General features: G+C 36.0%; 2 protein-coding genes across 2 annotated transcripts in view; one reads left to right on the top strand and one right to left on the bottom strand.

The window, feature by feature from the left end:
* Positions 1 to 2454, top strand: part of LOC121417313 (TBC1 domain family member 9B-like) — a 46628-nt gene extending 44174 nt beyond the window's left edge. Inside the window, exons 26-27 of the mRNA XM_041610968.1 lie at positions 1116 to 1222; positions 1542 to 2454. Coding sequence (XP_041466902.1) covers positions 1116 to 1222; positions 1542 to 2315 — 881 coding nt within the window. The 3' untranslated portion in view covers positions 2316 to 2454. The remainder of the gene's footprint in view (positions 1 to 1115; positions 1223 to 1541) is intronic.
* Positions 2455 to 9853: 7399 nt separating this feature from the next.
* Positions 9854 to 26980, bottom strand: LOC121417312 (protein AATF-like). Its single transcript, XM_041610967.1, has 10 exons — positions 26851 to 26980; positions 25542 to 25685; positions 22822 to 22942; positions 21038 to 21269; positions 19492 to 19659; positions 19066 to 19149; positions 17372 to 17433; positions 15299 to 15379; positions 12877 to 12948; positions 9854 to 11030 (listed from the first exon to the last, which is right to left on the bottom strand). The coding sequence occupies exons 2-10, from the start codon at positions 25666 to 25668 to the stop codon at positions 10970 to 10972; spliced, it is 1008 nt and encodes a 335-aa protein (XP_041466901.1). The 5' UTR covers positions 25669 to 25685; positions 26851 to 26980; the 3' UTR covers positions 9854 to 10969.
* Between the last annotated feature and the right edge of the window lie 296 nt (positions 26981 to 27276).

Below are 27276 nucleotides of genomic sequence, written 5' to 3'. Positions count from 1 at the left end.
GGCAGGGGGGGAGGTTGAATTAGACCCCCTCCCTCCACAACTGTTCAGGTATCAAAATACATGTAACCCAGTTTTTCAGGAAAGATTTACTGAATGATTGACGTTATAAAGTCTAAGGATCATGGGGGGGGGGGGGAGGTTGAATCAGACCCCCTCCCTCCACAACTGTTCAGGTGTCAAAAACAATGTAGCCCAGTCTTTCAGGAAAGATTTACTGAATGATTGATGTTATAAAGTCTAATGATCACGATCATCTTTGTGTCAATTTGTTTTAATTTGCTAGTTTTTATTGGTTAGAAAATGTTATTTTTATCAGTGTAACTTTTTTTTGTCAGTCATTTGTGAAATTTTATTTTTTTTTTCTTTAATTGTAATCCTTTATGTTTATGGAATAAATAAAATAAAATTGAGACTCGTATTTGTTACTTTCTCCCCTTTTTCTTAATTTTGTTTTTCTTTTATAAAAGAGCGCATAGGAAAGCATGTGACATAAAGCACATTGGTATTAAAGATAAATTCCAGTATTGGTAACGATCTCAAAATGACTTTTTACAGAATCTAATATAATGACCACCCAAGTGTCTGTTTGTATGAATAAAAAATATGTGCCAAAGGATTCTGGAAGAAATTGTGTAATTGCTGAGAAATAAGCAAAATAAGCGCGGATTTGGTCACTTCCGTCGGGTCTTTATTCCAGCAATAATAATACACTGTCCCACGTGTGCCTATCTGTGTTGGTGATCTTCAGTGTGAATATTTTTCGGCGTAGATTTCAAGATTTCACAAAGTTCAGTTTATGCTTTCGATCCTAGCAGAATCTTCGTCGGAGGCAAAATGGTCATTTTGCCTCCGACGAAGATTCTGCTGGGATCGAAAGCTTAGGCCCTTTTGACTTTTTAATTTACTCCATTGGCTCTTTTTTTTTAGATAAGCAGTTTTCAGCAGCTTCTATTTGCCAAAGTTCAGTTTATGTAACTGTACCAGATCTAGATCCTAGATGATATACTGACAATTAAGCCTGGTTTTACAGACTTTCTCATGAAATCAGTGTTTATTGCAACTACTGGCATTTCTCTTTAAAGAAATAATGATATTCCTTTTTTTCTTATCTACAGCTACAGAACCTGCACAAGGTTACCAGTATTACCTCAAGAAATGGCAGCTAGAGAAGGAAGAGGAAGAAAGAAGAAAGAGCTTCAAACATCTACCTCGTATGAACCAGGTAAATGACTGAACATACACACTAGCATTGGGCAATATTTCATGTTATAAAAAATATGTGATAAAGGAAAAACAATTTTGAATATTCGATAATGATTTTATGATTACGTTGATATATTATGGTAACATGATATGACCAAATATTGTTGATTATGAAAAGTGAGTCACAATTTCTGCTTTCTTCGTGTCTCTTTCTTTTTCTGTCTTTCTCTCTCTCTCTCTTACTATCTCCCCAGGAGCATTTTATCCAGCTACTAAAGAGCCTCTATGACATGTGTGTAATTCATATTATCTTTCTCTCTCTCTTACTATCTCTCCAGGAGCAATTCATCCAGCTACTGAAGAGCCTCTATGACATGTTTGTGGACCATCCCGAGGAGCAGGAACTCTATCGTTCCCTAGCCACTGTCGGAACGCTTCTCTTTGAGCTTGGCGAGGTCGGCAAGAAATTCTACAAGAGATCGCAGTCGTCTCCTGCAAGAACGTGGAGTGAGCCCTCAACGTCAAGCGCCTCACTCGGCGAGGAGCTCCATGGGAAATTCGTGGAGGATTGTGCAGGTCTGGCTGCAGTAGGTGGGGAAGTGCAGGGTGGAGACAACATTGAGAAGCCTGGAGAAGAGACTACTGGAGGTGAAACTGTTCAAGAGAAGGAGGCTGATAGTGGGGATAGTCTTGGGGACAGGAGTTTGGTACGAGGTGGGGAGGGAGATAACACTATTGCGGATGCCATGAAGGCTGTATCCATCGAAGAGCCTGGTGACGAGTCTAGTACTGTTGATCTCAGTGCTGAACAATGTGGCTCAGAACCTGCCAAAGTGACTGGGAAAGAGTCGAGCACCAGTACCCCCAGCCATTCTAATAGCACTGCAACGGCTCCGCCTAGGCCGGACAATCTACCGACAGAACTCCCTAAGCTGGTAGATAATGAGTGGGCGATTACATTCGAACAGTTCCTTGCGTCGATGTTGAACGAGTCTCCCCTCGTGAAATTTTTTGAGAAACCCGTGGAAATCTCCGGACTCGTCGACGGGTTTCGACAGAGAAAAGTTTTCCAAAGACAACTGAGTGATGTTAGCTTTGGCTCTTCACCATAATACTTGATTTCTCATGAAATGAATTGGAAATCTATATAAAATGCCTACCACACCAACTGATAAAAGCTAACCTGCAACTCTGTATGAGTCAACCTTCTTCAAGTTGAATAATCGTCCCAGTCAGAGCAAGTTTTAGACCAGGTTCTGTCTCACGAAGAATTGTGATTGATCCAATCAATCTCAACTACGTGAAAATCAATCAATATCATAATTATTCCTACAGGAAATTTTCACAATATCCTTTCGTGAACACAGAGGACTGTGCTAAATTGACAGTGATGAATGCTAATCATAATTATTGGAAAACACTTTGAACAATCATGCATTTTATATGTCTATGTCGACCCTTTTATTCTGTTACTTTCACTAGTAATATTATAACCTTCCTATTCAATCTCCCTTCAGAGTCTGCATTTCAAACTTACTGACCTGTATTCTGAAGTCAGGCTTAACTTAGACTCTCTGCTAATATGGAAAGCCAGAAAAATGTCAACATTTTCCTTACAATTAAATTGTATGTTGTTTATGTTTACTGTGCTCTATCCTAACTCAGGAATGGTAAAGAAAGCTAGCTTATTTATCCTTAGCAAACAGTTAAGAATGATTCAAGAGAAAAATGAGCTGATATATTGAAATTATTCTGCTTGAGTTTCATGCCACTACTGGCTCTCCTTAGTCAAACCACATTCTTAACCAGAGTTAAAATTAAGCCTGACTTCAGAATACGGGTTATTGACATCAATTACAAAAGAGATTATGATGAGTAGGTTAGGAAATTTCATATTCAAGAAAGAATACTTGGGCCCGTATTCTGAAGTCTGGTTTAACTTAAACTCAGGTTTATAGTTGAGGTTAAAGTATGGAAAGCCAATTGTTACATAAATCACTAACGGTAGAGACATCATATTTCAGCTCATTTGGCTCTCAAATCATTCATAATTGTCTAGGAAGTACAAATTGATGATTGTCTTCACCATTGATGAATCAGGAAAGAGCACAGTTAACATGAGAAACATATAACTAAATCAAAATTTTGACTCTTTTGGCTTCCCATAATTTTAGTACAGAGTTAGACCACGATCTAAGTAAAACCTGACTTCAGAATACGGGCCTTGGTGTGCAGCGAGTGAAGCCTCTGCCACAAATCTCTTATTATTGATGATCATTGATATTGCTAAATGCCAATCATGTGATGATAAACCATGTGATTAGTCACATGACAATAATATTTCAGTGAAAAAATCTTGATAGAATGTTTCCATAGCATATTAAAACCTAGTCCAGTGGGTTGGGCAGTTTCCTTGAAAATTAAGGTTTTTTTTTAGAGTACCCCATTCATGTCTTTAAATTTATCAATCTCTATGCAACTGTATTTTATCAAATACTATATTTCTCTTATAGCATATTTTATTGAAAATCCTTAATTACTGAAGAGAGTACTGAAAGCTTTACGTGTGCAACTCCCCTCCAACCATCGTGCTTTGTTTTGTGTATTCATATGATGTCCGGCATTATATCTTTAAGAAAATTATGAAGGATATTCACATTTTAATTGTCAAGATAATCGATACATCATTTTATGAATGAAATTGGTACATGTGTCACCGTGTTATTGCAAAAGAACGTCACATAATTTTTGACCAACAATTCACAAATGTGCAGGTATTGGGAATTCAAATTATTCAAAACTGTTTCAGGGCAAATCAACATCATTTGTGCTTAAGCTATTCATCCCTTTCCAACCGCATTCTAAAATGATTTGTATGTAATTGTCCATATAAGGGTGCTCAGTTCAGCAATTTTTTCCAAGGTACATTGTAATACATAAACATTTTCCTTCTTATTCCTTCTATCAATAATCCGCAAATGGCTGATAAAGTGCCGTGAGGAAGCTACGACTTCAACCCAGTATGTATAGTATGTATACTATATTTTGAGTAAATGATCTATTGTCTTCATTTTGTTTTATTTGCATTGATCTACATTTGTCTCTCTTGACCCAGATGAGATAAATGGGTGTCTGGCATGAAGTTATTCCTTGAATTTGGAAGTGCAAAAGCAGCTCATTGGCAGCCTTGCTGAAAGCTGGAGGGGAGCAGGGCTCTCTGAAATTTGAAAATTACCAGCAATGCAAAAGTCCAAAATAGACCATATCATTATCTAATTAAATATACATGTGACAAGAAACAAATTTACGAATGATGCACTGTAAAAAAATTGATAATTTCTCATTTTATTAATTGAACCAAGATTATTAAGCCAAAATATGGACGAATCTCAACATATTTTACCTATTTCTTACCCATTTCTCAAGAAAAACTTCTATTTTCTTGCTAATTCTGATTCCAGGGAAGTTTATATCAGTGGTGCATTTTTATGAACTGCAATCACGGGTGGTGCTCTATCTGCCAAATGTCAGTGTTAGCACCACCCATTTTCCACAGTGCAGAGGGCCGTGAGAGAGGGGCGGGGCTAGTAATACTCGGTGCTTTACATGTAGTAACATTTGTATTATATGCTATATACATGTAGATGCTAGTTTATTATTTTTATTATGTTCTTATGATTTCATATTGCAAGCTGTTGCTACTTTTGAATAGCAGAATGAACGACTGATGTATTTTTATTTGTAATACTTTGAGTATAGGTGCTAGGGAGATTGCGTGATAGGTGCTTTAGGATGCAAATACGCCATTTAGGAGATATAATGGGAGCCTGGGTAAGCAAAGGTCACTCGTCCAAAACATAAACCAAATTAAACCCAGTGACGTGACACTCTGAAGCTTGATGGCCACTACATGATCGATAGAACATAAATTTTTATGAAATCCCATTAAACTTGATAGTTCCAAGATGCAAACTTATGTTATTTGAAGTTCAGCATGATGCTAAGAATACTCGGATCAAAATTCTGCTTTGCTGCAAGCCTTGTGCCTGAAGTTGAGTCCAAATCTGCTTCAAGTTAGTTACAGTTGATGATGACATCATTACAATTTGGAATTGAATTTATTTTTATTCCTGTAAGGAGGCTCAAAGTAGACTGGAATTTTGATTTCATTATTCATAACACGATTCATAAAATACAATGGCCCGTTTTCTGAAGTGGGGTTTAACTTAAACTCAGGTTTAAAGTTGTGGTTTAAGTATGGGAAGCCAAAAGTATCAAAATTTTTATTAAGTTGTATGTTTCTTATGTTTACTGTGCTCTTTCCTGATTCATCGATGGTGAAGACAATCATCTATTTGTACTTCCTACTCAATTATGAATGATTTGAGAGCCAAATGAGCTGAAAGTATGATATCTCTACTGTTAGTGATTATATAACAATTGGCTATCCATACTTAAACCACAACTTTAAACCCGACTTCAGAATACGGGCCAATGTATAAAAGACATTAAAGGTGAAAGATAGTTGCAGCAAACATTATCTTATGAAAAGGTGTCTTAAGTCAAGGTTAAATGTCACCATATTATCCCATATTATTATCTAGATCTGGTACATGTACATTGATGTAAAGTCATATTTGTTAAATCATGAAATCTTAGCTCAAAATTGATAATTCTGATTTCTCAGCAATTATAAATTTTCTTCCAGAGCTATTTGGCACAATTTTTAAATACATACACTTTGGTGGTAATTTTATTGGATTCTATTCATACTCAATTTGAGATCATTTCCACAACTGGCATTTGTCTTTAAAAACCTCCATTTCTGTTAAGATGCCACTTGCTGCCTTATTGCGCATTCCCATCCAAAGACTTGTACACTATTTACAAAATTTGTTGTGAATTTTTTGGGATCAGGCTGAGCATGTATGTGTTAAGATATTTCTTTTTTAACCCTTTGAATTATAGTTTGTAAATTAATTAATTAAAGGGGAAGTTCACCCTGACAAAAAGTTTATTGTAAAAATAGCAGAAAAAATAATAAAAAAAATTGACGAAGGTTTGAGAAAAAATCATCAAATAATTAAAAAGTTATTAGAATTTCAATTATTTGATTTGTGACGTCATATGCGAGCAGCATTCCTACATAGCGAATGGTAGAAAATCAATGAAATGTCATTTTCTCAGAAAATTCAAAATGATTTTCACTGTACCTTTTGTATATCAATAGAAAACATAATTAAGTCATCAGGAACCATAAAAAATTTGAAATTCATGCATTTTATATTACATAACACATGGGGCAGCTGCTCGTTTATGACGTCACAAATCCAAAACTTTGAACTCTAATAACTTTCTTATTCTTTAACGGATTTTCCTCAAATCTTCACCAATAATTTTTACTATTTTTTCTGCTATTTCTACAACAAAGTTTTTTATCAGGGTGAACTTCCCCTTTAATCAATTTACTTTGAAATTTAGATTGATTTTATGCATACATGTAATTATCAATTTACACATTTTATAATCCAGGCTTTATACCTAGAATAATAGACAATCTTTTGAAAGATTATATCTGCCCCCCCTCCCTCCCTCAGGCTATGTGCCACCTCTCCCCCTCCCATACAGTACATATGTATAATCCACCACCATTCGTATATATTTTATTTTTTTTTCTCTATATGTGGAGTGTTGTGGCCCAGTGGATAAGTCTTCTGACTTAGAAACAGAGGGCAGTGGGTTCGAATCCCAGCCATGGCGTAATTTCCTGTGGCAAGAAATTTATCCACATTGTGCTGCACTCGACCCAGGCGAGGTGAATTGGTACCCGGCAGGATTTATTCCTTGAATGCACTGAGCGCTGAAAGGCAGCTCGAGCTACAGCTGGGGTAATAATGATAATAATAACGTGCCTCGGAATAGAATATTTGTAGATAGATGGCGCTATATACCGGTAGATGCCTATCATTATTATTTTAATAATTGGAATCATTCCATCCTCGTGCAATTATATATTATTTCCTGAAATTAATCATGCAAATAATAATTTGTGATAAATGTGAATACATTGTATAGTTGTTAGAGATTTTGTTCTATTTTTTCAATCATATACTATTTCATGCAGCCTTATTCCATGTACATACGGTAGTGTTAGACGTTACAGGAACAGTGATTTTCCAAGTGAAAAACATACACATACTTTCTGTTTCTGAAACCCTGTAATCCCACTGAAAACTTGATCTACAATGGAAATTTTGTTTTGTCATAGAAAATGTACACAGGAAATAACATGAATTCTGTTTTGCATAGGTAAATTTAATGAATTTTCACGTCAAAATGAAGAACCAAATAGATTTTCCATTTTGAGTTACCGGTAAATGGAAAATCACTGTTCCTTGATGTACATAAAAGATAGTTTTGTTTATTGTATGAATTCATGTAAGCCATTATTATAGTTTTATTTTTGCTCTAATACTATCATGGTAATACTATTGACTGGCATTGAGTGCTATATCATATTATATTGCATTTCAGCGGGGGGCATTAGAGGTGTATACTACATGTTATTGGTCCTTTTTTTTTTAATATCACCTTTATTTCAAAACAAAACAAAGGGAAGTTAGAAACAATTAAAATAAGCCCAAGTTACTCTTTTAGGACGAAGTACAAGACTAACAGGGGCAGTCTAATAGGACTAATAGGTATGCATAACATATATATTCATTGCAAATACTAAACGTGCATTGTATGTATGGGACTTTGACTACGTGGGACTATGACTACAATTCACAAATTTCCAGAGTCCCTGCAATAAATCCAGTGATGCAAAAGAAAATAAATAAAAAATCTAGATCACTTTTTGCAGTTTGGGATATAACCGGTCTTAAATTTATTTTATTACAATGACATGGTTATACCTACCGGGGTACTTATTTCCAGCAATTGAGTCTTGGAACTTTTTTTTATGCTCTCCAGGAAGTGGAGAAGGTGCATACACTGTGTGCAGGCATGCAAGGATCCGATGACCGGGGTAATATACACCCAAAACATGAATTGTGTTTTGCAGAGGTAGTCAATGAATTTTCACAAGAGAAGGAAAGAAAGAAAACTGACCTTTCCTTAAATATACCACATACAACTTGGAATATAGTGCATTTTTTCAGGACTTCAGAATTTTTGCATTTATGGATGTCTTTAAACTCCTTTTAAAGAGAAATACCAGTAGTTGCAGTAAACACTGATTTCATGAGAAAGTCTGTAAAACCAGGCTTAATTGTCAGTATATCATCGAGGATCTAGATCTGGTACAGTTACATAAACTGAACTTTGTGAAATCTTGAAATCTACGCTGAAAAATGTTCGCACTGAAGATCACCAACACAGATAGGCACACGTGGGACAGTGTATTATTATTGCTGGAATAAAGACCCGACGGAAGTGACCGAATCCGCGCTTATATTGCTTATTTCTCAGCAATCACACAATTTCTTCCAGAATCGTTTGGCACATATTTTTTATTCATACAAACAGACACTTGGGTGGTCATTATATTAGATTCTGTAAAAAGTCATTTTGAGATCGTCACCAATACTGGAATTTATCTTTAAACTCTCTTTGTCGTGTACATGTATACATTTTGTAGTTCTGAATTGTTAACTTACTATTTATATTGACCAATCTTTTATATGATAGATGTGCTGTCTATGAATGTAGTTCCCTATGATTTCCTGATTATTTCTGTGAAATATCTTCTTAGAAGTAATAATATATTCCATGAAAAGAAAATTATTAGTATTAGTAAAAATTATGATGCAATGAATGTGAGAGCGATGTTGAAATTTATAAAAAAATAATATTAGAGATATTCTGTTATTCTTGCAACTTTTATTTTTTGATATTTTTCTATGATTTTATTTGTTGAATTTCTTTACATTCTATTTTTAGTATTTTTAAAATGGAGGGAAAAGCTAATTTTATCCAGGGTTGTCTATTCTACATATAAAGGGGCTTTAGATTGTCTGCGACTGCAACGTATTCCTAGTTCACCGGAAGTGGTGACACCGCTCGTTCAGTATCACGTTCGTACATTGATGAAAACAGTTTCGATTTAAGTCGACGTACCACGCCACAGCATATACCAGCGTGATAGCGAGCGGGCCGTGGGCCGATGCTTGGCCGGAGAATCAGGCGTAGCATCACGCTACGAACCAGTGGGTGCAACATTTGCACTCTTGCGCAAAAAGCCGAAAAAACACGGTTGTTTGGAAATAAAACATCAATTACCTATCGGATATGTAGTGTCTGAAAACAGGACACACTAAATGTAATGGAAAAGCTGGTAACAAGCAGTAATTTGCAGTTTACCAGCCCTGCGGAATCAACGAAACTCGAGTGTTGATGCGGCTTCATTCATTTTTGCCAAGCTGGGATGACGTCATCATGTACGAACTAGCGCTCGTTCGAGCACTATGACACCGAACGTCAAAACCCTCAAATACGAGTCACAGATTACTTCGCGCATGCGCAGTGCTCCCAAAATTCCTTAATCTCGTACGTCCACATGGCACGTCACAGAAAACTCAAGCCCCGTATATACTTCTCTTAAACTGGTAGAAACACAGGAAGCAGGCATAACATTGAAATACATTAATGTTTTTAACAATATATAAACCATTTATTCTGCAACAAACGACCAATTGTAATGTGGAAATGAATGGATTTGTGTGTTAGGTCGATCATTGCATTCATTCATATTGTACGTGGCTTTCACCGATTCAGCGAGATTCAAGAAACACGGCATTCATGTTTATACATGTACATGTCAATCATTTGTATTTGTAAAGGGGCATTGCAAGACAATTTTGATCAATTGCGAATCTTTTTGGTGGTCTCTGTATCATTCACAAATCTTTCAAAGAAAACCGTGGCAAAAGGGAGGAAGAATTCATAGGATTTGTGGCAAATTTTTCTCCCCCCTCAACTGCATATGCAAGCCGGCCGAGTCACATGCATGCAGCGCACCCCACAGAGATTGATTTCAATGTCTTTTTCCCCCATGAGGCATTGCGAATTCGGGCCTGTCTGCTGCAACCAATAGGTGGCGCTCCGTATTGTGCATCAACCAAATTGATTGCCTCTTGCAACAAGCAATGTATTCTAATTTTCTTAAGATGAAAATGATCTATCAATTGTAAAATTGCAATAGAAATTTGCAATTGATCGCAAATGTTTTCTTGTACCACCCCTTAGTAATCTACTTAATATTTATTACCAGACAGTACACTAAATGTTTACATCTGGGCCCCCGTCTTTCAAAGAGTTACTTTGATCCGATAAACATGAAGTATTTGGAAATCCATCAATGTCATAATTTTTTCCGAAGGATATGTGCACTATGTCCTTTGTAAACAAAGACAATCACACTGAATGCATTGCACAAACATGCTTTTGAGATGACATTGCTGGATTTCCATAGTTGTGGTTGATTGGATCAATCGCAATTCTTTGTTAGACGGGGCCCTGATCAACTGGGTAAATATAATAATGTATATCATTTACATCTGGTGAAATATGTGAACAATTTTAATCACTATAAATAAATAAAGTACATGATATAAACTTTAGCTTGCTGTGGTAATTTGCATCATTATTTACGTTATTTACACCGAATGCATTTTTACAAAGTATTAAGGGCTCTTGTCGGGAAGAACAGAAATGAGCGATGTCACAATAAAGATGCAACTTGGTGTGTCTATCAAGGTCAATGTTATCTTGCCGTTTCTTCCTCTGTCAGGCTCTGCCCAAAGATGGATTTGAAAAGTTCCATCCTGAAGAAAAAAAAAGATTCAAGTTTACTGGAGTCAATAGTCTCTGCATGAATATATGTACATCCTACAGAAAAAAATTAAGTTTATTTGAGTAATAATCTATGAATGTATTATGCATTGTAGGCTTTCAGAAATCTAATTGTACAACTCTTCAACTTTGAAGACATTTTCTGGAATACAGCCATCTATAGGAACTATGCAGAGGGTGTTCACTATCTGCGAGAATGTCTTTGACCTTGCTAATGACATTTACTTCTGTAATCAGGAGTCTATTTCAATACCTAACATCTTACTAGCCTGTTTGATAAGTGTTAAATTTCATTGCATCCTTCCTCATCAGCAGACATGCCAACTGTTCCCTTTTTAGAGTATCACAGTGCGTGACACTAGCGCCAGTCCGACAGTCGAAGAGCAGTAACAAGTGGAATGCCTCTGGCCATATCACCTGCATCACGCGATTCAACATAGCAGCATTGCTGACTTTGAAAACTACTATAACTCGCACAAGATGTTCAGTGATACTTGGTTACTCTTATTTCCACGTTTTATGAACTAGACCAATACACTTACAGAGATAGGATGGTAATACAACAAATACCCCCAATGTGGCCAAAATTCATTGACCTCACATGACCTTTGACCTTGATCATGTGACCTGAAACTTGCACAGGATATTCAGTGATACTTGATTACTTTTATGTCCAAGTTTCAAAAGTCAGATCAATAAACTTGCAAAGTTATGATGGTAATTCAACAGATACCCCATTTAGCCAAAGTTCATTGACCTTTGACCTTGGTCATGTCACCTAAAATGTGCACAGGATGTTCAGTGATACTTGATTACTCTTATGTCCAAGATTTATTAACTAGACCAACATACTTTCAAAGTTATGATGGTAATTCAACATATGCCCCCAATTCGGCCAAAGTTCATTGACCCTAAATGACCTTTGACCTTGATCATGTGACCTGAAACTTGCACAGGATGTTCAGTGATACTTGATTACTATTATGTCCAAGTTTCATGAACTAGTTCCATATATTTTCTAAGTTATGATGACATTTCAAAAACTTAACCTCAGGTTAAGATTTCGATGTTGTTTCCCCCAACATGGTCTAAGTTCATTGACCCTAAATGACCTTTGACCTTGGTCATGTGACATGAAACTCATGCAGGATGTTTGGTGATACTTGATTGACCTTATGTCCAAGTTTAATGAACTAGTTCCATATATTTTCTAAGTTATGATGACATTTCAAAAACTTAACCTCAGGTTAAGATTTCGATGTTGATTCCCCCAACATGGTCTAAGTTCATTGACCCTAAATGACCTTTGACCTTGGTCATGTGACATGAAACTCTAATAGGATGTTCAGCAATACTTGATTAACCTTATGGCCAAGTTCCAGGAACTAGGTCCATATAGGTCCATATACTTTCTAAGTTATGATGTCATTTCAAAAACTTAACCTCAGGTTAAGATTTGATGTTGACGCCGTCGCCGTCGGAAAAGCGGCGCCTATAGTCTCACTCTGCTTTGCAGTTGAGACAAAAATCACTGTCGGGGCCAGTAACTTGTTGCATGAAAAGAACAAGTAAATTTGTGCTTACGATCACATGCTTAAAAGGGTGAATTATCAAGTTTTCAAGTAGAGTAATTTCACATGTTTTTTCCACTGATCTCACTACAACAGACTGGTGATTGTTACATTGAGCCAAATTAAAAAAAAACACTTTCTTTTTCCTTCTAAGAATAATTTTTAGGTTGTAGAATGTTGGCAGGTCTGCATCAGGGCACCAAATTACCGGTATGTAGCAAAACAGAAGAGCAATTTGATACTTTACCTTGCCTCCTGTAACATGGTGGATGTGTCCACCGGAGCCATGAAACTAACTAGCTTCTGATGGACATCATATCTGAGAAGAAAAAAAACAAATCAATTAATAGGTAGACGTAGATTTAGTTTCATTTTTAATTTCTAATAGGGAAAAACAAAAAGGGGGGGGTTTCCATGCTGCTACCCCCCTATTTCTTATGATCAAAATGGGGGTATTATGTTCATGGTAGATATACATATATATATATACGAATATTATTAAAACAAATCGGTTTCCTTCATGTATGGGAAAACCAGGGAACCTTCTCAAAAAAGGCACTTCTGAAAGGAATTGTGAACAAACTCAATGATCGTTATATAATATCATGGAAAAACAGTCTCAACGATAACACCCAACATTCCCATGACCAATGCAATAAACTAAGAACCTATAAAACACTGAAAAAAGATTATAAGATTGAAAATTACCTACTATTAGATATTGAAAAGACACACTTCACTAATTTTGCAAAGTTAAGAATAAGCAATAGTAAACTTATGATAGAACAAGGTAGATATAATAGGATTGCTGTAAACGATAGAATATGCCGTTTGCTCGTCATTTGTAGAGGATGAATACCATTTCACTGTACACTGTCAGGCCCTTGAAGAACCCCGAAATAAATTATTTAACAAGTTAAAGGAAGTACTGCCGGATTTTATGAAAATAACTAACAAAAACAAATTCCAATTAATATTAGGTAGCAATGACATGGATATAAGCAAATTATGTGTTATAGGAATATGTACGTGGAGAGACTTGGGTTGCTTGAAAGTAAAATATGATATTATACTTATGTATTTGTATATGGGTGTATTAATGTTTAGGTATATTATGTAATTATGTGTATTTATATTGTATGCATTTATGTATCTCGCATCTAACATTGCATCCAAGATTGGTATTTTTCTTCTATTTTTTTTTTATCTTTGTATTTTTTTTTAACACCTCGTTGTCACTATGTTATGTTTATGTTGTATTATTTTTTTTCTTATGTTTCTTTGTTTTTGATGATGATCCTTATATGTCAGGATTTTATATCAATAAACTTTTGAATTTGAATTTGTATGTAGGTCTTGAGGTGCCATGGAATTAACTAGCTACTGATGGACAACATATCTGGGAAGAAAAAGAATAATTTGATAGGAACAAGTAGATTTAGTTTCATCGTAACCACAGGCAAAACAGGAGGGGGAGTCATGCTGCTACACATCCAGTCCCTAACGATTAAGGCAAAGTATTATGGAGCGTTGTGGCCCAGTGGATTAGTCTCCGGACTTTGAAACAGGGACGTGGGAGGTTCGAATCCCAGCCATGGTGTAATTTCCTTCTGCAAGAACTTTATCCACATTGTGCTGCACTCAACCCAGGTGAGGTGAATGGGTAAGCGGTAGAAAGAAATTCCTTGAATGCTCGAGCGCCCGAATAAGGTAGCCGTGCTAAAGCCGGGGTAATAACAATAGCAGGGGCTGCTGGGAGAACAGTTTTCGGAACTGAAGTGGCTACCCTGGGTAAATGTGCTGTTATTATTGTGTTCATGGGAGGTAAATATGTCTTCAGGCACCATGGAACTAACTAGCTTGCGATTAACGCCATCTCAGAAAATTAAAGTCATTAAATAGACAGTAATATTATATTTTTGTCAATTTCCGTGATTAAATCTGTGCAACTTGGCAAAAGCCATACCTGCATTTTTTGTACTTTTTCATTCATATCAGGATTTGTGGTATACTATAATATTTATGTCCGTTGCAAAGAGTTCTTAAAAAAAAATATTCAACTGGGTACCCGTTCACCTTACCTGGGGGGGAGGAAATACATGGGGGATAGGGGCGATTTAGTGACTGAAATGCTCAAAAGAACACTGGTAACTAAAAAATAATAATAATAATATAGGGTATTTATATTGCGCACATATCCACCTTGTTAGGTGCTCAAGGCGCTTCTATATTACCCGGCTAAGCTAGGCATTCATATCGCACAGCTTTTTAAGGAATGACTTCCTCCCGGTACCCATTCACCTCACCTGGGTCGAGTGCAGCACAATGTGGATAAATTTCTTGCTGAAGGAAATTACGCCACGGCTGGGATTCGAACCCACGACCCTCTGTTTCAAAGTCCGAAGACTAATCCACTGGGCCACAACGCTCCACAAAAAGGGAGTCCCGTAAACCCCCATTCGTTGCAATGTTATTACAAGCTTATCCAATGTTGCAGATTTACTCCGTGAGGTGTGGAAAGTGGCCTCAGAAAATAAGAACAAATCATTTTTTGCCTAACCTCACCCGATTTGAGTGCAAAACAATTCACAATGAACCCGTAACCCTCTATTTGAAGGACGAGAGACAGAACCACAGGACCACAACATGCTCACGGATGAATCTATTACCTGACTTTTCTTCCTTTGCTTGCCTTGGTATCGACCTGTCTCTTGACCTTGGTTCTCAGCTTCTGCACTTGTAACCATTGTCTGTAAGATAATAATATACCCTTTTTACACAGGCTAAAATTTCCTTAACCCCGTACTATTGGTGGGGCTAAATGGCAATTTAGCCCCACCTATAGTACGGGGTTAAGCTTAGCCCACTTTCTTTTTACACAGCATTTTTGCAGTGGGCTAACCCCACCTTTAGTACGGGATTATTTGGCCCTGCAAAAAAGCAGGGTTATCCCAGCAATTGCGGTGCTAAGAGCGATAGTACGGGGTTAAGATCGCTTGTGTAAAACGAAAGTGGGCTAAGCTTAACCCCGTACTATAGGTGGGGCTAAATGGCAATTTAGCCCCACCTATAGTACAGGGTTAAGGAAATTTTAGCGTGTAAAAAGTGTACGAGTGAAGTACTTGTACTACGAATGATCGACAAAAACCACTAGTCCGGGGTTAGCGAGTTTGGTGTGTGAAAAGCAAGCATTCCTTATCCGGGGTTAGCAATAACAATTTGGCATGTGTAAAAAGGAAAAAAAATATTACGAGGTTAAGGATAGTACAGGGTTAGCGATAGTCCGGGGCTAAGAAAATCCTGTGTAAAAAGGGTATTAATGATATATAGCATTTATGAGGTGCCATTTATCTAGTTGCCTGTTCAAAGGCGCAATGCCTATTACTCCGGCTTTAGCTCCAGCTGCTAAAGGTGCTTGGTGCATGTAAGGAATTCATCCTGCCGGGTACCCATTCACCTCACCTGGGTTGAGTGCAGCACAACGTGGGTCAATTTCTTGCTGAAGGAAAACACGCCGTGGCTAAAATTAGAACCCATGTCCCTCTGATTGAAAGACAAGAGTCGTAACCACTAGACCACGACTGTGAATGGATAGACTAAAATATGTCACTCATGTAACAATAAATTTCAGCATGTATTTATTATCTTACTCAATAAATCAATAGTCAATCCTTTTTTTTTTTACATTCTTTCAATCAAATGTCTTACATTTTTACTGCGACACTTTCTTAGCAGTTTTAGGTAAGTTCTTGATCACTTTAGAGCGCTTTTGAGTTCACCACAAAATAAAAAACGGTTGATAATTACACTGCTCCCCCATGCCTGAGAATATGCAGAGACCTGTTTCACCAAAATAATGCAAAACTTTGAAATGTCATAACTTTTGTTATTCCTGGTCCAATTTTCATGAAACAGGTCTCTGCATATTCTCATGAATATGCAATGAGCAAACTGATGATGTCATATCCCTACTTTATTATTCTTTTTTGTATTTGTTCATTCAAAGTTTTTCCTCCAAGAATGTAAAAAAAAGGATTGACTATTGATTTATTGAGTAAGATAATAAATACATGCTGAAATTTATTCTGTTACATGAGTGACATATTTTTACACACAAAAATATAAAAATATGAAATATCTATTACTTTATGTACTAAACTAAAGAAAAAGGGCAGTCGGAAAGACACATCACCCAGGCATGGGGGAGCAGTGTAATTATCAACCGTTTTTTTATTCTGGGGTGAACTCGAAATCGCTCTAAAGTGAACAAGAACTTACCTAACACTGCTAAGAAAGTGTCGCAGTAAAAATGTAAGACCTTTTGAGTGATATTAACGTTTTTGAAAAGAAGAATACTTTTTTTCAAATGTCCATATCATTTGTTTTATTGCTTGCTGAGTAAATGTACAGGGAAAATGCTACAGAAATTTCCAGTAAAAAGTAAAATCAAGTAATCAAGAAACTCATCTATTTTTTCCATTTTCCCTTCATGAACAGTAAAGAAATTTGAATATCATAAAACAACCATCAAAGAAACTTTGTACGAAACATTATTTCTGAGAAGCCAGGCATACAGGTATGACTTGAAATAATCAAAATCATTACAAAAGTCAACCCTATAATTTGTGTGCAAGCCCAGTTTGCCAACCGAATGTAAATGACATCATTCACCAAACTTCTTTCTCTCTCTCTCTCTGCTTCTCTCTTCCTCTGTCTCTCTCTCTCCTTGCTGTACTACTCACCTGGTTAGTTGTATAGGATCAGTTGTTGAACTTGTTCTCCTTTCTATCAATTCACGCAGCAGCTGAAATACACACATACAATTTTATCATTATCAGCAGTTATTGTATTATATTACATACAAATAGAGTTCTTGGTTTCATTGTGCTTTTTTTTTATTCAATTAAATTTTTTGGGAACACTTTCATCAAATCATTATGAGAATGGAATCAATCTGGGTAATTGAGTAAATGAATTATAACTGTTGCCAATTTGGTAATTTAAAGCAGATCGTTTTTCTTTAGATGATGATCAACTGTTTCTGGCATAAATTCTAATGATTGCCAATATGGTAATTTAAAGCAGATCTTTTTTTCAGATGCTGGTCAACTGTTTCTGGTATACATTATAACCGTTGCCAATTTGGAAATTAAAAGCAGACCATTTTCTTCAGATGTTGATCACTGTTTCTGGCATAAATTCTAATTATCGCCGATTTGGTAATTCAAAGCAAATCATTTTTCTTCAGATGTTGATCAACTGTTTCTGGCAAAGATTATTATTATTGCCAACTTGGTAATTCAACCCTAAATAGACTGGGCTATTTCGACGCCTAAGAAGACGGGGGGGGGGGGGGCTGATTCAGCCCCCCCCATGATCTCGGCCGTCGATCTCGCGATCGAGACGAAAATTGGCACACGCGTTACCCATGGCATTATCTACAAAACTATAACATCAAATTCTGCAAAAAATCTCATGTCTCATTAATTATGCTAATTTATGCGTAAAATCATAAGTTTGCTCTAATTAATAAAATAATGCCCCTGAAATGCTAATTTTTGTTTCACATACTTTAGATAGTCATCTGATCAAATTGATTTTAAAAAAATTTCAAAATCACATTTATTTTCTTATGTATTCTATTGTTTTCTAAATTTCTTATGTATTTCTTTGTTTTTCGACTTTTTTTTTTATTGTTTTTTCAATGGAAATTGTTGGGGACTTTATTTTGACCATAAAAAAGATAAAATAAATTGATTTTACTGCAAATAATGATGCATTTGTGAATATTGGCTAAGAACACTATTTGCATTGGATTTGTACACAAATTCACGTTTTTGAGTAATTTTTGGTCTGCATGCACTTACGAAATGTTGCGTAATTTGGGAACCACGTACCCGGGGGTCACAATTTTGGTCTCAAAAGTTGCGCGAGACTTGAAAGTAAAAAGTCAGCGAGCGACGCGGTCAAAAAATTTAGCGCGGCGGATTTATCGCGAAAAATGTCGAGGGGGGGCTGAATCAGTCCCCCCCAGTCTTTCTAAGGTTAACCCTAAAAAGACTGGGGGGGGGGGGCTGATTCAGCCCCCCCCCCCTCAACATTTTTCTTCAGATGTTGATCAACTATTTCTGGCATAAATTATCATTGTTGCCAATTTGGTAATTTAAAGCAGATCATTTTCTTCAGATGTTGATCAACTGTTTCTGGCATAAATTCTAATTATTGCCAACTTGGTAATTTAAAGCAGATCATTTTTCTTCATATGTTGATCAAATGTTTCTGGCATAAATTGCAATTATTGCCAATTTGGTAATTGAAAGCTGATCATTTAAAGCAGAGATCATTTTTCTACAGAAGTTGGTCAGCTCTTTCTGGTATAAATTAAAACTGTTGCCAATTTGACGATTGAATGCCGATTAATTCAAGCCTATCATACCTGATGGTAGAAGTCATCATCATCAAAGATCTCTGGATCATGGTTCTTGAGATGTTGGTTGGCTATTTCTGGTATGTCTTCATCCTGGAGGTAAAGGCAATCACAAAAGTTGTTCGCATTAACAGACAACATTTTTTCCCATACCAATTTATAACAAGAAAAACACCACCAGACAATAATAATTGATGATGATGATAAAAGCAATAATGATAATAATGAGACTCAGTGTTTCTATACATAGATACCAACCTGAACATTTCAGTCTTTTAAAGGCTGAAAATCAGTATTTTTTGTAAGAAAAAGATTTTGTTTATATCTTTAGCATCTCTCCTCCTCTTCTCAGATAATCTCCCATTCTCTCTCTCTCCTTTTCTCCATTGCTCTCTTAGTTTCTTCCACTCTCTTTACCTCCCAAATAATGCTTACTTGTTTCTCTTCATCTTGGCTTTCCTCTTCTCTCTTTGAAACACGTGACCTTTGACCCAAGACAGTGTACTCTGATCTCTTTAGCTGCGTCCTCTGCACCAATCGGTTCTGATCTTGTAAAATCTGCTGGATTTGGACCAGTGCTGACCTCTCAAAGCCGCTGAAAGACTGAATATACAGAAATTTGGGAGAAAATAAAATATAAAAATTAGAAAGAAAAATATGACCTCCAATTTGGAACTTAAAAATCGAACAAAAATATTCAAAAACGTATATGCATTAATCAGTAAATCAAGGTAAAAAAATATTTTATGTAAGAAGGCAAACTGCCACCTTACATAACCTGAATAAAAATATTAGTAATTTTGTTTTAATTCAGGAATTTTATTTTTCTTCAATTATAGGTTGCGATTTCTTGTGAAGGTAGTCGTGGTGTAGTGGTTCAGTCGCTTGACATTAAAGGAAAAGTCCACCCCAACAAAAACTTGATTTGAATAAAAAGAGAAAAATTCAACAAGCATAACATGGAAAATTTCATCAAATTCGGATGTAAAATAAGAGTTATGGAATTTTAAAGTTTCGCTTATTTTCAACAAAATAGTTATATGAACGAGCCAGTTACATCCAAATGAGAGAGTTGATGACGTCACTCACTCACTATTTCTTTTGTATTTTATTATATGAAATATGAAATATTTTGATTTTCTCGTCACTGTCATGTGAAATGAAGTTTCATTCCTCCCAGAACACGTGGAATTCCATTATTTTAACATTTTGTGCTTCAGGCAAGGAGGTCCTATTCGTCAAATTCGTAAAAATTGAAATATTGTATAATTCAAACAATAAAAAACAAAATAGTGAGTGGGTGACATCATCGACTCTCTCATTTGGATGTAACTGGCTCGTTCATATAACTATTTTGTTGAAAATAAGCGAAGCTTTGAAATGTCATAACTTTCTTATTTTACATCCGATTTTGATGAAATTTTCAGCATTGTGCTTGTCTGATTTTTCTCTATTGATTTAAATCAACATTTTTCTGAGGTGGACTTGACCTTTAAGGGTTGAGAGTTCATGTCCTACCCACTGCTAATTTCCTTTGGCAAGGCACTTACATGTTACTCTCCACTCAAGTGGAGAGTATAATGTGAACGCCAATGTGCTGAGGCAATAGGGATACATGTAGCACACTTTTTGGTAGAGCGTCCGTGTCAAAATCAGGAGGTCAGAGGTTCAAACCCCCGGACGTGTCAGACCAAAAGATGTTAAAAGATGGGAGCTGCTGCTACCCTGTTTGGCGTTCCACAATTAAAGGGATAGAGCCTTGTTGAGCTGGCGCTGCCGGTCCCACAATCAATTGGGCAAAGCAAATTTTCAGAGTATTTAATTTCATGTTTATTTGGAACAACAAGATAGATTTTCATCATTTTTTATCATACACGTAAGTCATGGATGCAAGTAATGACAATTACATGTAAAATGCTACGAAGCACAAATATTACGCATTATGTTCCATTATCTTTGTTATTATCAAGATAAAACTGACCTTTTTATTCAACTTTCCCGTTGACAATCTCGTCTTTTCATACCACTTTTGGATCGTATTGTTCCTAAATGATTCAAAGTTCTTGTGATGCTTGGCAAGGTGCTCCTCAAAGTCCGAGGGATCCAGTTTCCGCTTCAGTGATTTCCTCTCCACGGCAGGCGACGCCGTCTTAGGCTCGTCGTTGTCGGTGTCGCTGGGTATCTCCTCGTCATCGTCATCATCTTCATTTGCACTGAGTGGTAAGGTATACAACGATTGATTAGAGAAGGAGAAACACAAGATGCCCTAATTTTGGTTGCAAAACAGTATTATTTAAGTTAGTGTTTAGAGTACGATTTGCCGTACTAAACCCAATGATGTAGGTAAAGGTAAAACCGATGACGGATGTCTGTGACATACCAATTAAAATATTGCTGTACTCTTTAGGGGTTCCATTCAGGGAATACTTGTCAAGAGTATCGTTTTGCTTCCAATATTTGTTAAGGGTAGGGTTTCACACGCCAATACTTGTTAAGGGCGGCATTTTCAGAATATGGAAAATACTTGTTTAGGGTGCTTTTCGAGACCCCATGGTCACGCATGGTATCCACTCGTCAATGGAAGTGGCCTCTGCCAGGAGCATTCACCTCATTTCCTGGAGGTTTTCGGTTACAAATGCATCATGCGTGAAAAGCTTAAAGGTCAAGTCCACCTCAGAAAAATGTTGATTCTAAAGATAAATTCCAGTTTTGGAAACGATCTCAAAATGACTTTTTACAGAATCTAATATAACGACACCAAACTGTCTGTTTGTATGAATAAACAATATGTGCCAAAAGATTCTGGAAGAAATTGTGTAATTGCTGAGAAATAAGCAAAATAAGCGCGGATTCGGTCACTTCCGTCGGGTCTTTATTCCAGCAATAATAAAACACTCTCCCATGTGTCCATATCTGTGTTGGTGATCTTCAGTGTGATCGTATTTCAGCTTAGATTTTATGATTTCACAAAGTTCAGTTTATGTAACTGTACCAGATCTAGATCCGCGATGATATAGTCATACCTAACCTTGGTTTTACAGACTTTCTCACGAAATTGGAGTTTTACTGCAACTACTATCATTTAGCTTTAATCAATACAGAAAAATCAGACAAGAACAATGCTGAAAATTTCATCAAAATCGGATGTAAAATAAGAAAGTTATGACATTTCAAAGTTTCGCCTATTTTCAACAAAATAGTTATATGAACGAGCTAGTTACATCCAAATGAGAGAGTCGATGATGTCACTCACTCACTATTTCTTTTGTTTTGATTGAATTACACAATATTTCAATTTTTACGAATTGTGACGATTAGGACCTCCTTGCCTGAAGCACAAAATGTTAAAATAATGGAATTCCATGTGTTCAGGGAGGAATGAAACTTCATTTCACATGATAATGACGAGAAAATAGAAATATTTCATATTTCATTTAATAAATTACAAAAGAAATAGTGAGTGATGTCATCAACTCTCTCATTTGGATGTAACTGGCTCGGTCATATAACTATTTTGTTGAAAATAAGCGAAACTTTAAAATGTAATAACTTTCTTATTTTACATCCGATTTTGATGAATTTTTCAGTGTTATGCTTGTTGAATTTTTCTCTTTTTATTCAAATCAAGTTTTTGTTGGGGTGGACTTGTCTTTTAATACAGATGTGTAATATGGTTGTCTATGTTGTTGTTGTTGTTGTTCGCTTGGGTTTTAAGGCGCCTGTCATTCAGATATGAATATTTACGCCTACGTCTAGTTTACTCACTTTATAGACTGACTGCCAGGAGTTTCTCCATGAATGATGTGTTGTGTCTCTGGGTTTTGCTGTAATAATGTATCCTGGAGACTGACAAGAGACTGCATGAGTCTAGTCAATTCTTTCTCACCTGCAAAGGAAGAATAAACATTTGTAACACAATAGTCATATTAGTGCTGCAGAAGAACCGCCGAACCAAATGGAAGTTCGCCGAACTTGGCATTTCCGAACCGGACCGAATGCAAAGGCCTGGTTCGGAAATTCGGTAAAAAAAAAAAAATGTTAATATGCAATGCGTAAGTGCGATGACTACATAGATTTAAATATAAAATTAAACAAAAAATATTGGTTAGTGATTGTGCACAAAGAGAATTCCACTTCAATATATTTTTAAAATCCACTGATAGCTCCCATCTAATCTTTGATTGAACTGTTATCAACTTAAGAATATTTTATTAACATAAATATATTTTTTCTTGATAAAATGAGGGGACATTTTGAAGCTAAACTCGGTATAAAAGTGTGGTGTAATTACGTTCTGCCGTAATCGATCATGATCGTAATCGGACCTAATCATTTTGTATTTAATGCAGAAAAAGAACCAGATATAAATTCATTCCTCGTAAATAACAAAGTGTGACAGTTTCGGTCTCGTGTTTGATTAAATTTTTATCATTTTCAATTTTTTTTATAAACATGAATATATTTTTTTCCTTATAAAATGTGGGGACATTTTAAGCTTAACTCAGTTAAAAAGTGTAGTTGAATTACATATTGCTGTAATCGGACGTACATTTAACTGTTTTGTATTTAAAAAAAGAAAAAGACAAGACAAATTAATTCCTTGTGACTGACAATGGTAAAGTATATATATATTCCACCTTCTGAAATTTCCATATTAATATAAAAGATAAATAACAGATGAAGGAATGAGGGTTAAAAAACAGAAAATATAAAAATTCAAACCAAATCAACGCATGTTCCCTGATCGATGTTCCGGAAATGGTTGGTAAGGAAAGTTGAAACAGGAAGTCCAAACAACCTGCTCTCGGTTGCTATTATACAGGTAAAATTCGTATTCCGAACTTGAAACGTTTTTCCATTGTCAATATTTTCTTAAAAGTGGTTTCATCTGGTCAATTACTGAAAATGAAATGATAAATTATCAGTTCCGTCTTAGTTCTGACGATCAACGCCGAGTGATTTCACAACACTAAAATACACAGTACAGTCCCATGTACTCATTTTCGTGTTGGAAATATGTTTGAAGTCACGTAGCGTCAATCTTTCTGGACCAAGAATGGACTGATATTTTATCTTTTTAAAGTAATTCATTGACCAGATTTTACCACTTTTCAGAAAATAGGGACTTTCTAAAACACTCATATTCTTTGGAATGTGAATTTTACCGGTATAATAACAGTTGAGTGGAGGTTGTTTGTCTACTGTTTCGACATTCCCGATCAACACTTTCCAATTTGAGAAGCTGCGTTGGCAATGACATCGTAATCGATCATGATCATAGCTACATGAAATAATCATGAAAAAAAATATTCTGATCTTTGTAATTCTGTTTCTGTCCTGATTCTCTCATTATCAATATTTTTTTTTTTTTATTTTTTAAATTTTCATTTTAAAAAAGAAAGTAGAAATGACTGTTATTTTTTGTTTAAAGATTAAAACAAAAGAAAGTTCAACAATTTTCATAACTATTCTTTTTAGAAACAAAATTTATTATAAATATATGACAGATCATCCTGGTGATCGCTTGTTTGTGGGTCGGCGATCTTTATTTTTTATATGTTAAATTTAATTTGGCATTTATTGCCGAACCCCGAACCGAACCAAAGTTCGGAAAAAAATTGCCGAACCCTGCCGAACCCGAACATGCCGCCTGACTTGCAGCACTAAGTCATATGCTGTAATTACATGTACACTGTAAGGGATAATTTTCAGATGTCTCTCAATAGAGCTGTTAATATTACATAAATATACTTTTGGGTCAATTTTCTTCTCCTTTTGATTTTCTTGTCATCTCCAAAAGGTATTGCAGCCTATCAACAGAGGAATGTAAACTTCTTCTCATTCTCTTACATTTTTACTTCTTTTTTCATTCTTCTTCGTCTCCTCTTACCACTTCTACTACTCCTCTTACTATTATTTTATTTACCACATTTTGAATACTCTAACCTTCTCTGAAAACATGTACATAACAATAGAAAGTGTGTATAAGATAACAATAGTGAATGAATAGTTAGAAATTCTTCTAAGAATACTGAGCAAAGACTTAAATACATTTCTTGAGAATAATCAGCAGACCTCCATCCTCCTCCCCGTCTTCTAAGAACCTGTCTAACGTCTGACATTGAGGGAGCTGGTTAGAAAGGTGTAGAGCCTTTTGCATTTTTACAGGGGCCGTGGAAGTGGGGAGGGGTGGCTTCAGCCCCCACTTTTTCCAAAACCATGTACAAAAACGTTAACATGACAATATGATTGTGATTTTTTGCATGGTCAGCCCCCCCCTTTGAAAACCTTTACGCGGCCCGTTTTATATGACCTTCTTTGAAGCTATCCCATAATGCTTCTTCTTCTTCCTCTATTCCACCATCTTCTCCCTCCTCTTCTATTTCTTACCCTCCTTTCTCTAATAACAATACTACAAAGAAAATGTTAAAATTGAATGTTAGGCTTTTTACTTTACGTTGAGAATACTGAACAAAGAGATATACTTTTCTTGAGAATAATCGGCAGGTCTCCATCCTCCTCCCCCTCTTCTAAGAACCTGTCTAACGTCTGACATTGAGGGAGCTGGTTAGAAAGGTGTAGGGCCTTCTGCAGTTTTATACGACTTTCCATGAAGCTATCCCATAATCCTGTGGAAAGAAATGATGTTGGGAAAATTCCATGAAAAATGAAATGATTTGCATTATTTGCTGTACATGTATAAGACTGAAATGATTGGCTTAGAGAAAAGAAATTTGGCAAATTTCATTTAGTTATAAGCCACTGAAAAATTTGCACCTGATTGGCTAAAAGCAAAATTATCAATGGGGAGCATTTTGATAAAACAAAAAGTGATGTTTACTGATCACGTGTTATAAGCTACTGACATCCTTGAATCTGTTTGGCTAAGAGCAAAATCATCAGAGGGAAGAATTTCATGAAACATAATTTTCAATAAGTAAAGGCTTAAAGCTACTGAAAGCCCCAAACCTGTCATTTTTTATAGACTTTAGTAAAGTTGTGAGGGCATCATGGTCTAATGGTTACGACTCTCCTCTTTCAATCAGAGGGACGTGGGTTCAAATCCCAGTCATGGTGTGTTTTCCTACAGCAAGAAATTTACTCACATTGTGCTGCTCTTGACCCAGGTGAAGTAAATGGGTACCCGGTAGGATTTATTCCTTGAACTTCAGCACCTATATGGCGGCTCAGCTACGGCCGGGGTAATAATATGATACCAAGTATCAAGTGCAGTACTAGAGTATATGCAATTATAGTAGCTGCGTTATATGAATGCACCATATTATTATTACTTTTCTTTCTTCTTTCTTCCATTTTATCTCTTTTTTTCTTTTCTATTTTTCCTTACTACTTGAAAACGCAAACGAGGTGGTTTGTTTCATAAAGCTGATCGTAAGACAGGAATGACTTTAAGCATGACTGGTGATCCTTTCTTGTGCTATGTGATATCCCTGTGTAATTGAGTTATGGTCAAGAACATGTTCCAGTTGTGCGTAAAGTCGTTCCTATCTTACGATCAGCTTTATGAAACACCCACCTGGGGGCCGTTTCATAAAGTTGTTCGGAAGTTAAGAGCAACTTTAATAACAACTGGTGATCCTTTCTTACGCGCTAAAATATCGCCAATGGATATACCATTTACCACAAGAAAGGATCACCAGTCGTTCTTAAAGTCGCTCTTAACTTACGAACAGCTTTATGAAAAGGCCCCCTGCCCCCATATGGCCCTGACCCTTTAGTGGGTGTTACATGCCCCCCCAAAAAAAAAAATCATAAAAGTAACTTTTTACTAACCTAGCTGTGACTGAACTGCCTTTCCTTTCTCTATCTCCTCGGAGGCATTTATTTGAGAGAAGCCTTCGATACCTCCATCTTCCTCATCCTCCTCCTCATCTTCATCATCGTAATCCTCTTCATCATCGTCTTCATCATCATCATCATCATCTGCATCATCATAATCATCTGAGCTTTCATCATCAACATCCCTTGAGGCATTCTCTTTTTTACCTGAATAAAAATCATGGTCAAACTCAAATAGATTTCCACAACTTTTTTTATTATCTAAAATCAATCTGCTTTCATTCCTTAAATCAGCAACAAATTAATACCTTTACCCAATTACATAATTCATTATTGTATTGTCACATACCAATTTTGAAGAAACACTGATTAGCTCCAGTTATTAAGGCAGTTTTAATTTTGGCTAGAAGTATACAGTTT

Source organism: Lytechinus variegatus, chromosome 6 (genome assembly GCF_018143015.1).
Source record: "Lytechinus variegatus isolate NC3 chromosome 6, Lvar_3.0, whole genome shotgun sequence".
Taxonomy (NCBI): domain Eukaryota; kingdom Metazoa; phylum Echinodermata; class Echinoidea; order Temnopleuroida; family Toxopneustidae; genus Lytechinus; species Lytechinus variegatus.
This window is presented reverse-complemented; position numbering and strand designations above follow the sequence as displayed.

Excerpts from the sequence above, each read along its gene's own strand:
- LOC121417312 (XM_041610967.1), bottom strand. The coding sequence starts at position 25,668 with ATGGAAAGTCGTATAAAACTGCAGAAGGCCCTACACCTTTCTAACCAG. Across the intron at positions 17,434-19,065 it reads ATGATGACTTCTACCATCAG|CTGCTGCGTGAATTGATAGA; the intron begins GTATGATAGGCT and ends TGTGTATTTCAG. Across the intron at positions 11,031-12,876 it reads ACCATGTTACAGGAGGCAAG|GATGGAACTTTTCAAATCCA; the intron begins GTAAAGTATCAA and ends TTTTTTCTTCAG.